This window comes from Mirounga leonina, unplaced genomic scaffold (assembly GCF_011800145.1).
Source record: "Mirounga leonina isolate KUSES-001 unplaced genomic scaffold, KU_Mleo_1.0 Mir_170, whole genome shotgun sequence".
Classification (NCBI taxonomy): Eukaryota; Metazoa; Chordata; class Mammalia; order Carnivora; family Phocidae; genus Mirounga; species Mirounga leonina.
In genome coordinates this window covers 41,533,580-41,546,885 of record NW_023270433.1, presented here as the reverse complement: position 1 = coordinate 41,546,885, position 13,306 = coordinate 41,533,580, and the positions used below count along the sequence as shown (strand labels likewise).

Sequence of the window (13,306 nt, the reverse complement as noted above, 5' to 3'; positions counted from 1 at the left end):
ATTCCATTCTGTATCAAAACTAGGCACATGCCTTTATTTATAGTAACAGAAGTTAACAGAGTCGAGCAGTTTTGCCTTGGGCTCTATTTCTTGGCATCCTACATCAGACAAACGCATCATCCCGCATCTCTCCGCCCATAACTCCAGGGATCTAGTCTCAGGGTCATCTGTATGGAAAGGAAGGTGATATCACACTTGGATCTATAGTGGTGAGTAACTAAAAGCACAACCTCTCATTCATATTGCTTTAAAACATATACAGCATATATGTTTCAAAAAAAAAGTAAAGAATATATTGATTTCTTTGTGGTGCTGAATCAACAATACGGTATGATGCAAGGCTTTAACAAATGAGAATCATAGATACAAATTTTTCTGTAGAGTATGTTTTAGACAAATGTGTCTTTTTAATATGTAAATCCTACATTGTAGGTTGTTCCTTTTTTTTTTCCTTTTGTTTTTGCCATGGTAAAAAATGTTGAGTAACTGTCCATGAGCATGAGCCGAAGGTTCAGGTTCATTACTGAGATCCCCAGAATGCCAATATTTGCAATGCAAACAATTAGTATCCCACTGTGAAGGGCTCTGACACGTGTCTGCCTGCCTCTAGGTGGAGAGTCTCCAGATGAAGTCCTCCTGCTTCCGTGGACCCTGCTTGGACACAGGGGCAGCTGCCCGAGGCCACCTTTTCACCTAGTAATTGACTGTGCCAGCTATCTCACTGGTAACCAACACCGACCCGGAAACAACAGTGTGAGCGCTAGACCCTCAGATCATTTTCATGTTGAACCTCCTGGGTCCAGCCACCTCCCCTTCCACAACAGCACCATTGTTTTTTCGGGGCACATACTCGAGGTCAATGCTGTTTTTGTGCTTGCCTTTCCCTCGGCTCCACACAAAAAGGAGGAGAAAACAAAATAAAACCACTCCCAGGAATGTGAAACAGCCCATGGCTGTAGACACCAGTATTGTTTTAAGGTCCAGGGAAAACGTATTGGCATTGGTGCCGTTGGACATGGTGTCGTTGGCGTCTGTCATGTACATAGGGGTCCTGTTGGCATAAAGGAAGCGGTCTGATGTGAAGCCTTTCACGGTTAAAGAGGCCGTGAAGGTGTCGTTCCCCGCTGCATTGCTAGCGATGCAGACATACATCCCGCTGTCTTGATCCTGGGCAAAGCGGATTTCCAGGGTGCCATCGCCCAACACGGTGGCTCTTCCATTGGACTTGGTGGTGATAAAACGCCTGCGCGGTGTCACCCAGGAAATGACAGGCTGAGGGTCTCCGTCAGCGCTGCATTCGAGCTGGACCGTCTGCCCTTCATCCACTAGCAGATGCTGCAGCTTCTTTTCACGGATTTTGGGTTTTTTGCAGGTAAAGTAAAAAGAAAGGGCAGTGCTGTGGAAATCCTTGAATGATCTCTCACGGATGGTGTCGGGGCCAGCACACATGGGCTGCTGGCCCCCGAACTGCAGCGTGGGGTGCCGCTGCAGGATCCAGAGGAGACGGCAGTCACAGGCTAGTGGATTGTTATTGATGCTCAGGACCTCCAAAGCCCTAGGGGAGGAGAAGACATTCTCTTCTAAAGTTTCCAGTAGGTTCTGAGACACATTGAGCACACGAAGGAAGCGGAGCCCTTGGAAGGAGTGAGGCTCAATGGTGCGGAGCTGGGCCCCCACTATATGAAGCTCCTGAAGGCGGATCAGGTCCGAGAACATGCCAGCTTCAATCGTGCTGATGGGATTGTAGGAGAGGTTAAGGTGGGTCAGATATACCAGGTGTTTAAAGGCAAGGAAGGGGACCGTGGACAGGTTGGTATTGGTGATCGAGAGGGACGTGAGGTTGAGACCATAGAGGCTATTGGCAGGCATCATATCCAGTAAAGGCCAATAGTCAATCTCTAGATGTTTCAGGTGGAACAGTCTTTTAAAGGCATACACGGGCATAGTGTTGATATTGAGATGCTTCAGATGCAGGCTAATGAGGCTGCGGAGGTGGGAAAGGGCTTCTGTTGGTACAGCTGTGAGGTTGCATTTCTCCAGGGTGAGCTGCTCCAAGCTCAGCAGCCCACTGAAGGCCCTGTGTGATATATAAACCAAATCATTGTCCCCCACCTCTAGAGACTTCAGGTTGTGCAGGTCCTGGAACATGTAGTCCAGTAAAATGACAATCTTATTCTCACTAATATCCAGCTTGGTGAGGTTGGATAGCCCCGTGAAGACCCCTAAGGGGACCAGTTTCAGGCGGTTACCTTTGAGGCGGAGGGAACGAAGGTTAAAGAGATTGTTAAAAGCTCCTGGCTCCACATTGGCGATGATGTTGTCACTCAAATCTATCTCTTCCAGCAGAGGATAGGATATGAACTCCTCAGGGTTGACACTCTTCAGCCTGTTCTTGCTGAGGTCCAAGATTTTGGTCTCGATGGGAATGCCCTCGGGGATGGCGATGAGCCGCCTTCTGTGGCAGCTAACAGATTTGTTCTGGGCAGAGCACTCACAGCGAGCGGGGCAGCCAATGGTGGAACCCATGAAGATGAACACCACAGCCAGACCCAGGAATGGCTGCCAACATGATATGGCCGTGTGAAGCATGACTCCACCTCTTAGTCTACACCTTGGTCACGGGCCTGCAGGAGGAGGCAGGAAGAGAAGTTGAGTTAGGACATGGATTGGTAAAGGGACATCAGTAAGGCAGCAAGTACGATGGAAAGGACCCTGGATTGGGAATCACACTGATACGGGATTGAACCCGAGGGCTGCCCTTATTAGCCACATGGGGTAAGTTGATGCGCCTCTCTGTATGTTGGTTTTCTTGGCTGTAAAGTGAGGATGACGATAGTAATAGCATCCTAGAATTAGGACAAAGACAGTATTTAACAATTATGAGGAGACTAATACACCGTCTGGCACAGAGTGTGAGGCCTAACAGCATGCATTTCACAAAAGGCTCTATGTTGAACTCAAACTCAAGCAACAGAGGTCAATGGCTAAGAGGAAACCTATTCAGTTTGAATCAGTGTCTGCATCTGTAATGTTGGGATATCATCCTCTGCTCAAAATGAAGCTAATAGAAACTTCATTGGATATCAAACAGTTACATGCAATACAAGAGGTTGAGGCTTTATTTCCTTCAGATATAAGCTTTCTATTAAAAACTGCCCCTTAGAAGGTATACATCCTTCAGAATTCAGTAAGTCTTCATTTATGAAGGGGATTTCTTTTTTGAGGTAAGCAAAAAGATCCTCAAAATCTCTTTGCTTTGTGTTTATTATAGGGAAGAGACCGAATCAAGGCACCATAATGGCTATGATGATGAAAATGCTTTAAGAGTGGGAAGAGTCGTAATTTTAAGGAAAAAAAAGTTTTTAAATAATAAATGAACTATCCTTTCGTATTCAATTTCAAACCCAGTGGACATATTAAACTGAACTTAAATAGGTATCAAATGATATTGGAAAGGAGTATGCTTTAACTGTAGATGTTTAAGCAGACACTGAACTTACTGTTCAACTGCATAGCAAGACAGGTGTTGTTGAGCTTTGCTTCTCCACATGAGATCCTGTGGGGTACACTTAATCTACAAACACCATATTTTACACAAGTCTCAGTAGTGTAAACAGTATTTTTAGATAAAAAGGTATTTGATCAACTTCAGTAGTCACTCCTAAAAGAGCAATTGAAAGTACAATTCTCCATTCACAGTGTTCACATATATGTCTATAGCTCCATGTAAAGCTATGTCTACATCTAAATTTATATATCCATAAAAAAATGACTAGGATCCAACCTTATGGTGAAGCACTAGAGAAGTGCCCCCGAATGTAAGAACAAGGCAAAGATTCAGACGGTGCTCCAAAATCCATTATCTAGGAACAAAGGAGTTGGTATTATTGGAAAAGATGCAGTAAAACTAGCATTGTTTGTAGATCAAATTAATGTCTAAATTACCTGAAAAATGATTAGAATAGGAGAATAAAAACATGGTACAAAATAAAAACATTTAGAAACTATCGTCACAAATCATTAGTCACAGCATGTCTGAAAAAATTATATTTCTGGAAGAATAATTTAATGAGAAATACACAGACTATGACAAACACTCAGCCCTACTAAGAAAACAAAACTTAGAAAAAAGAGACGTATACTATTTATTTTAATAGATTCAATATTATAGGGACATTGTTTTTCAAAACCAAATATTACATAGTAGTAATGGCAACAGACCCTACAAGATATCAAAAATAAAGCAGTACACTCCATGAAAATACAGTCAATGAAACAAAGTAAGGAATTAACATTAAGTATATTTGAAAAGTTAGTATATATAGATGAAAGGTGGCATTTTAATTCAGTGAGAAAGGTATAAATGATTGGCTAGATATTTAGTGGGAAAAGATACACAACTTCATTTGGTCCATGAACAGATAACGTATTAGAAGAAAATTCAATAATTTTATAATAGAGTTGAAAAGCATTTTCTATGAATAAAGCCAGAAACCATGAAAGAAAATGGTCTGATTGTATGCATTTAAAAAAATAATAGCATAACAAGCAAACAACATGCACATTGAACACCCAAAGACCATGATCAACTTGGTACTAAACAGCTCCTATTAATCAACAAGGAAAAGAGGTAAATGTCAATAGAAAATGAGGCAATGAATGTAATAAACACTAAAAACAGCTAATCAGTATATGAAAAGATGACCAACCTCACTAGTAAGCAAAGAAATGCAGGTTAAACAACAGGAACATATCATTTTTACCTAAGTTTAATTCCTATTTTTACCCAGAATTAACAAGAGTAGAAGGAACTGATGGAATAGAAACAGGTAGAGCCTTCAGGAGGTTCAGGGACAACAGTGAGGAGTTTACTGGATACATTAAACTTAAATATATCTAAGTTCAATATGTGCATCCCTTTGAACCATTTTTTTCCTAACTTTGAATTTTTAAAAGCCACTTCATTGAGGGATGACGGACATACAAAAAATTATATATTTAATGTATACAAGTTGAGGAGTTGGGAGGTAAGTAGATATCTGTGAATCTATCACCACAATCTGTGCCATAAACATAGCTACTGCTTCCAGAAGAGGATTGATCTGATGAGCTATATTTTTTTTCTGAAGATATAAGGAAATAATTTAGTGTGCATAGATGTTTGGTACAGGTTAATCAGGGTTGGGTTGGTTCGTTTTGTTATCTTCCTAAGGTGGAACCCTAGATCATTGATTTTGGTCCTTCATTTTTAATATAAGCTTTTAAAATGCTTAATTGCATTTCAGAAGTTTTAATATATATATAAAACTTACTCTGACATTTTTTTTAGTTTACTTTATGCTTCTTTTTTGCTGATGGATGATTTAGGATAGAGTTACCTTGTTCCAAGTATGTAGTTAGATCTTTTCTAGAGTGTTACTGTATTTTATTTATTTACTTCTGTTGTGGTCAGAGAACTGCTCTGCAACATTTCAATCCTTCAAAACCTACTGAGATTGTTTTATGGATCTTTTATCATTAGAAAGAGTCCATCTTTGTCTCTAGTAATACTCCTTGTCTTCAACTCATTTTGAATGATTACTGTAGCCACTCTAGGTTTCTTGAGCTTAATGTTCTCATGGTATATCTTTTTCCATCCTTAACTCTCAACATATTTGTGTCTCTGTAGTTAGTTTCTTTTATAGCCAGCATGTGGCTGGTTCTGGCTTTTCAATCAGTCTCAGGATCTCTGCAATCTCTGCCTTTTGTTAGATTGTTTTGTCCACTTATACCAAATATAGTTAACTAAAATGATTGCATTTTGGGGTGCCATTTTGCTATTTGTTTATCTGTCACCATTTGAATTTTTTGTTCCTTTCTTGTCTTTTTCTATTTTAATCTTTCAGTATTGCATTTCAATTCTTTAGCCTTTCTGTGTGTGTTTATGTACAGTATTTTTATTTGTGCAAAGGATTATAGTATACATCTTTAATTTATCACAATCTACTTAGAGGTGTCATCAAATTGCTTTAGGTAAAATACATAGTAACCCGACAACAGTTTATTTCCATTCTCACCCCTTAGTCCCCACCGTCATCCTTCATGGAGAGAGAGTGAGTGAGTTCTAGGCAAAGAAAATAGGGAGTACAAAGGCATGGAAGCAATGGAAACCCTCTGAGATTGGAGAATTAAATTCGTCCAGATGGGCTGGAGCAAATACAGGAGGGAAACAGAAAAGAGGTCAAAGAGGTAATTAGAGGAATGATTTACAAGAGGCTTGTAAACCATGATAAGCTGTTTTCACTCTATCCTGAGGGCAACAGCAAGCCATTAGAGTGTTTTATGCAAAAGAGTAATATCAGATTTATATTTTTGGGAAGATTAATCTGTGACATGAAAAATAGATTTGCAGGAGGGAAAAAGTTGGAACTCCTGAAGCTGTTGCACTAATTCAAGCCGGAATAGAAGTGGTCTCAATTAGGGTCATAGGAATAGGCTTGGGTAAATGGACAGATTGGAAATGTGTTCTGAAGCAGAATAGAGAAATGCTTTAGTTATGGATGGGCTGTGAGGGATGTAGGAGAGGAAGATGCCAAGATGATTTCTACCTTTTTGTCAACTGGCTAAGACTTGGTGTCATTCACTGAGAGGGCAAGCTTAAGGGCAGGTACAGGATGAGCAATTCCTGGTTTCCTCCAATGTGTCCCTCAGTGGGTCAATGCGTGTGGGTTCATTAGGCAACTTAGTGATGTTTTTACTCCTTGCAAATAGTATCTTTCAAATACTTTTAAAGTATTTCTTTGGCAGAGCAGGGAAAATGTACTTTCTGTTACACTTACAGGACTCTTTATGTTCAAGATAAAAGTTTGATTACATACTCTGTACTCTTGAGTTTATTTTGAATTGATGGTAAAGAGTAAGTTATTATTATTTTTTTTATAAATTCTCCTGGAGAGTTTAATCTTCTCTGGCAGAGTTTGTCCAATCTGCTTATCACCAGCTAGAAAAGGAGATAACTGGCATCCTATTTCTGATTTATTTCAGTAATACTTTAAGGGATCCAAGCAATAAAATAAACTTTCCCTAATCTGGCTGAGTGTGTCTAACATATGGAATGACAGTATCTAATTCAGCCATAGCTGCAATTTAACCAGAAAGGAGCTCAACTAAGATGGATAGTATCTGGAATTTTTTTCCTTAAAAAATTTTTTTGTTTGTTTCAAAGTAAAGGACTACTACAAAGAGGAATAGATAAGTACTTAGCAAGCAGGCAGCAGACAAGCTCCCTTCAGATCTGGAATACCTTTCCTGTTCTGCCACTGTCTTTCAGGCAGAGTAGATACTTTGGGGCCATATCTCATCAGAGTTCTTTGATGCACTTCAGAAACTGTGTAGGCAAGTTGTGCTTTATTGTTCTCATCACAAATATTTTTCAGTTTTAGTCTAGAAGGGCCAACTGCTGACTCCATTTAGCTTTCACTGTCAGCAGAAGCCTTACAATCAAAGCTTTCTTGTCATGTCTGACTGTGACCAAGGTTTGATAAGATGAACTTCGTTTCATTAAGAATAAAGCAGGAACTAAACTCTGTAGGGAGCTGACTAGGGCCTTTCTATTAATTCTGATCAAAGGGCCTCTCAGGTACAATGATTATACCTTTCTAAACCTAGTATGTGAAGTTGGATATTTTCATACTTATACTTTGTGTGCTGGGTATTTATTTTACAGCTTGTCCTATTAATGTAAGAAACACAAACAAAAACATCAGGAAGTAGACTTAAAGAAGGAAGAATAGAAGTAGCAAAAATTTGGACCCAGAAATACCTGGCTCCAAGTCTAAGTTAAATATTTGTTAGCTGTGGAACATAGGTAGGCTGATGATGACTACGATTCTTAACTCCTCTGTTAATTTGTGATAATAAAGCAGAATAAACATGAGGATTAAAGACGTTCCATGTAAGGTGCCTAATGCATAAATAATAGTTGTCATTATCGATTTTTTTAAAGGGATAATGGTTTGGTTTGTTGAGAAAGCATGCCAAAGAAAGACATGGATTTCCTGAGTACAGATTAGGAGAATATTGGAGAAAAAGGTCCTCAAACAGATGACACAGTGATAAGGACAAATGGAAAGCTTTAAGCAGCCTTCATTAAAAAACAAACAAAACAAAACAAAAACAAAAAGAAGCTATAAAGGAAAGAGGTGATAGTTGTATGCTGTTTAAAAAGAAAGATGTTAAGGTAATGATAAATTGCTTAAGCTGGGAATTCTATGATAAATTTAGTTCTCTAACTGGCAACTGAGTAAGGGAACAAAACAATAAATGGAGAGCACAGAGATCTCTTTAAACCTTCACCCTAGCTAATGGTAGGATTTTTCTTTTTTTCACGAAAGCTATTTCCCCATAGGGAGAGGTGGGTGATGAGGGAGGTGGGGAAGAAAAGGGAAAGATGTAATGAATAAAGGAGTCCAAAATACACCTGAGGTGATAACTTCAAGGTGTCTAGAACTGTAAATTCAGAAATACTGGTTTGGGCTAAAATCAGATTCTAAAGAGTTGTGAAAGTTGTTTAAAACATTTGAGAACCAAGAAATCAATTTTAGTGTAAGTTTTGAAATTCACCAGGGTTACCTAAATTCTTTGAAGGACCCCAGGTGAACTTGCGATTGAACCCCAAGGTTCAATCAAACCCCTAACCTGGCAGGAAAAATTGGATTTGAACTTTTTACAGAATAAAATTTGTCCTTCTACATGATCAAGAGTTACCCTCCAGAGCACTGTATTTTTACCTTTTTCTCCTGACTCAGTTTTGGTAGGGTGGAAATAGAAACTTTGAATATTGAGGTTCAACCTGAAGAACATTCGAGGAGGAAATGAGAAGAGCCAACATGAAAGCCAGATTTGGAGAGGATCCATGGTGTTTTATGTGACAAGATAACTCTTTTTTAAACAAAAATCACAGATGTAATGATAATCACTCATGCAGGTAGGTGAACAGTTACCCAACATTGTAGATACCTCTCAATTAATTACATGCAGATTGCCAGTTCTGTAAATAACTGAGGATAGCATTTTGATCTCCAGTTGCTAGGACAGAGACTGCTAGAATCTCACATTATCTATATAGGCTTCGAACCAAATGATAATTGCAAGTATCTATCTGTATGAAAATTAGCTGTTACTATGATTTAATGCAGTGAGATTAATATAAAATGGTCATTCAACTAGTAAATTGAACAGGCAGGATTTAGATCTAGTCCGATAGCATCTTAATTTCCCCCCCCATTGTCCCTTTATAATTGATTCAAGACAGGTAAGGAGATCAGGAAACTTCTTTTTTAACTGGAGCTTTCATAGATAACTTAGTGTCTGCTGGGACTGGCAGGTTTTTTTTTTTTTTTTTAAAGATTTTATTTATTTATTTGAGACAGAGAGAATGAGAGACAGAGAGCATGAGAGGGAGGAGGGTCAGAGGGAGAAGCAGACCCCCCGACGAGCAGGGAGCCCGATGCGGGACTCGATCCAGGGACTCCAGGATCATGACCTGAGCCGAAGGCAGTCGCTCAACCAACTGAGCCACCCAGGCGCCCGGGACTGGCAGGTTTTAAAACTGGTTCCTTTTAGGGGGCAAAATCTGGGGCTCTTTGGGATTCACACAAAGGACATCTCTGATGTAGTTCCCTTGATTTGGATGAGTGAATTTCTATTCTATGCTGGTGGAATAGTCTTGCCACCATCCCTAGGAACAGTCACCTCCGGCTAGTTTTGGCAGAGGCCCCAGTAGCCTCCCCCAGGTGGCATTTTGAAGGGACCTAAGACAAGCCCTGTACTGATGCCCTCATTTTGCATGGGGAAAACTCACTTGCCCAGAGAAACCCTGTCAGTGCAGAATAATCCCAACACAGCAGCAACTTCCTCTACTCTGCCACAAAAAAAGGCTGTCTAGCCTAACATTTCTTCTCTGGATTTCCCAGGAAGAAGGTCGAAGTCATGATGTGCCCTAGGAAGGGTTCCATACATTCTGTTTGAAGCACTTTTGTCTCCATTTCAGGGGAAGCACCTTTCTTGCTTCTTGAGCCATGTGCCAAAGGCCATATAGCCCTAGTCAATAACAGAGCCCCTATGTCTATGCAGGATTGGTTAGCTTCACGGGCAGACCTCTTAACCCTCATCCTGTGTTTCTTCCATCCTTTCTCATATAGTATCACTAAATACAACTCATCTCAGATAGCAACTATTTAAGCAACTAAAAAGTAATGCTTCCTTTTAAAATTTCCCCATCTCCCCACTCCCTGCCCCCCCACCCTGGGCTATGCTTTAGTATCTCTTTTCATGGTTCTGAATCTACTTTCCACTGGACTGTATCTATTTCAAAACATGAGTTCATTTTGTATTCAAGTGACTAGTAAACAATTAGCAGAGCTTGTCCTAAGTCATTAATTAATAGTTTCTGTTTAATCTTTTCTCAAATTGGAGAGCCCTCTGTTCTTGTGATTATTTTCATCCCTTTGAAATGCAAATTATTTGCTTCTCTCCCACAGTTCTGAGTCTTTTGGCCTACATAGAAATACTTGGACATACAGAATATGCACATTTTACTTAAACCTTTTAAAGATGAAAGTGCTTTTTGTCTGGCTTGAGATGCTGAGGGCCTCACAAATGTGATACGTGAAGCTTCAAATCGGGAATAAGGGAATGGCCAAGAGGATAGGTGTACAAAATAAAAATGTGTTTAAGTCCTAACTCTCATTCTCAGTCTTATCATCTTTAAAATGGGAATTATAGTAGCTATCCTACGGAGTCCTTGTGAGAACAGAATGCCATAGTGCATACATATAAAGTCAGAGTTCCCTACGTGTTGGCTATTGTTGTTATTGATTTGGAGAAAGGGAAATATTGCAGATATCTTTAGCCATACAAAATTTCTCAGTTGAAGGGAGCACTAAACACCTTTCCTGATGGACACAATCACCTCCAGCAAGAGCCTATCTGCAGGCTCTGGAGTAGCCTATTTAGGGCTGTTAAGTATCTCAGAGCATAAATGAGAAAATTCAGGTAACCATGATCCCGGGCAAACATTCCTGCTAATATGTCACTTAAATCTGTCTGAAGGTAGAGTTAGAAAAAGCTATGAAATGCATGCCTCACTTGGGAGTTAAAAAAAAAAAAAAAGAGAAGGTTGCCTGCCTTTCTGCTGTGATTGCTCAGTCCTCAAGATCCATTCAGGCCAATCTCAATGAAATGTGTGACCACGGAAGACCACTACTTCTCTTGCGTAAGATTATTACATTTTATTTGGGAAAATAAAATCAAATGGAGCAGCATTCTCTTAGGGAGTTCAGATTCTTGAATCCTGTCTGTTGTTCTATGAAAACCTGGACTTTTTTGAAGTGTGGGTATTCATGAATGAAGGGGAGTCTGACTGGAGATTACTTGGTTTTAATTAGTTGGTGCTGAAGGCACCTAGACATTTTCTTTCTTATTTAAAGCTGTTCAGACAAGATAGCTGTCTTAAATCCCATCTGGAACATTCTGGAAATGAACAAATATAAATTTCTGCTGGCTTTTGTAACAGATAAATCCTGCAATCTCAGGGGCTTAAACCAGTAGTTTATTAGTTCTGCTCCACTAAAACACTGAGGGACTTGTGCCTGTATATTTTATGTCTCCCCACTCTTCTAGATCATGGAAATCCTTTCCATTCCATATGGAGAAAGGAAGAGGACTATGGGTAAGAGAGCTTGACCTGACAATAGCACTCATAATTTCTGCTCACATTTCATTAGCCAGAACTCAGGCATGTGGGTACACCTGACCGCATGGGAGGCTGGCAAATCGCTTTGGTAAGCAGCCAGCCATTCTCTCCTGAAAACAAATAGAAAGTGATATTAAGTATCAATCTGGTATTTAGATAGATGATAGAAACTTTAATATATCCTTAAAGTATCATTGATGCAATTTTGTATTCGGCTGATTTTTTTTTTTTTTTTTACACATTAGAGAAACAAACAATCATGTCTGGCCACAGTAAGCTTTTATTGATGTACCCATCTTTGTCAGAGAAGTGCATCTAAAATTCCCATTTACCTATTCTTAATTCATACTAAGTCATTATTAGGTTCCTAGGTGACAGGAATTTTATTTTTCTAGCTACTTTTTAGATGAGAAAATAAAAAAAAGCTATATAGTAAACAGACTAAGGAAGAACATGTAATTTTTATATACCAAGATATTCATAACAGATTTTAGCTTCTAAGTAGATATTTGTAGACTTTCCCTTTTTTAGCAACTAATGACTGCCAAGTAATTGCTTAAAATCCCTCTATGAAAGAGTGGGAAACTATCAAAGCAAAAAGTATATTTAATCCAACTCAATAAACACACACTAGGTACCTGCTATGTGCAAGGCAGAGCCGGGGACACAGAGAGGAGTAAATGCAATTCTTGTTTTCAAACAGCTGGTAGTGTAGTTGGGAAAAACTGTCCCGTAAACAAATTAATGATATTAACATCATTCTCCCAAACTGGAATCAAATTATAACTTTAAACATCAAAGATACATTTTATTATGTTATTTAAAAATAAATTGAAATATCACATAAAACCACATCAGGGAGAAATAATTTGCTTATCTGTGATTCATCTTTTTAAATTGACTATGCAGGCATTAAAACTATTGTTACAGTAAGGAGGTATTTAACTTGAAAGATTTTTACATAGAAAATGTAAGCTGAAAAAAGTGGGATATGAATTTGTATCTGTACCATGAATATAATGGAGGGGATAATACCCTTATGCATTGAAAGAGTGTAAAGAAATACACCAAAATGTTAAGTGTCAGAATATCCAGTATTTGTAGCACAGTCTGTCAATTCTATTTGTTTCTTGTTCAACAAATGTTTTCAATGTGCATTATATTACACTAAACAAGAACATAAAAGCATGATGCCAACCCTTTGAAATGAAATTCAATCACAGTAAATCTCTGTGCTGGTGGATAACTGATCTATAGACATGACCTGCCATGCCCTGCATCAGTTATTTAAATGGCCACCCTCTAAAGTTAGGGCAGAATGTAAGTCCCCTTTGGGGTTCCTGTTTCTATTTTTGCCATGAATACCTTAGGCTTTCCCACCATGTATTAAGTATGTGCATGTCCTATCTACTCTAGTAGAATCTACGTTCTTGGAGTTGCACCTATGTGCCTTCTTGGCATAGCAGTTCTTGACCAGGGTATCCCCAAACTGCAGGTGTAGAGTAAGTTAGTGAGAAAGAAAGGACTCAAATTCAAGGATACTCGAAAGGGAACTACTTAAGAGCCTCAGCC

General features: G+C 39.1%; 1 protein-coding gene across 1 annotated transcript; it reads right to left on the bottom strand.

Annotated features, from left to right (window-relative positions):
* Nucleotides 1-768: 768 nt before the first annotated feature.
* Nucleotides 769-3,851, bottom strand: LINGO2 (leucine rich repeat and Ig domain containing 2). Its single transcript, XM_035016513.1, has 2 exons — nucleotides 3,785-3,851; nucleotides 769-2,624 (listed from the first exon to the last, which is right to left on the bottom strand). Exon 2 carries the CDS (start codon nucleotides 2,587-2,589, stop codon nucleotides 769-771), a length of 1,821 nt encoding a protein of 606 aa, XP_034872404.1. The 5' UTR covers nucleotides 2,590-2,624; nucleotides 3,785-3,851.
* Between the last annotated feature and the right edge of the window lie 9,455 nt (nucleotides 3,852-13,306).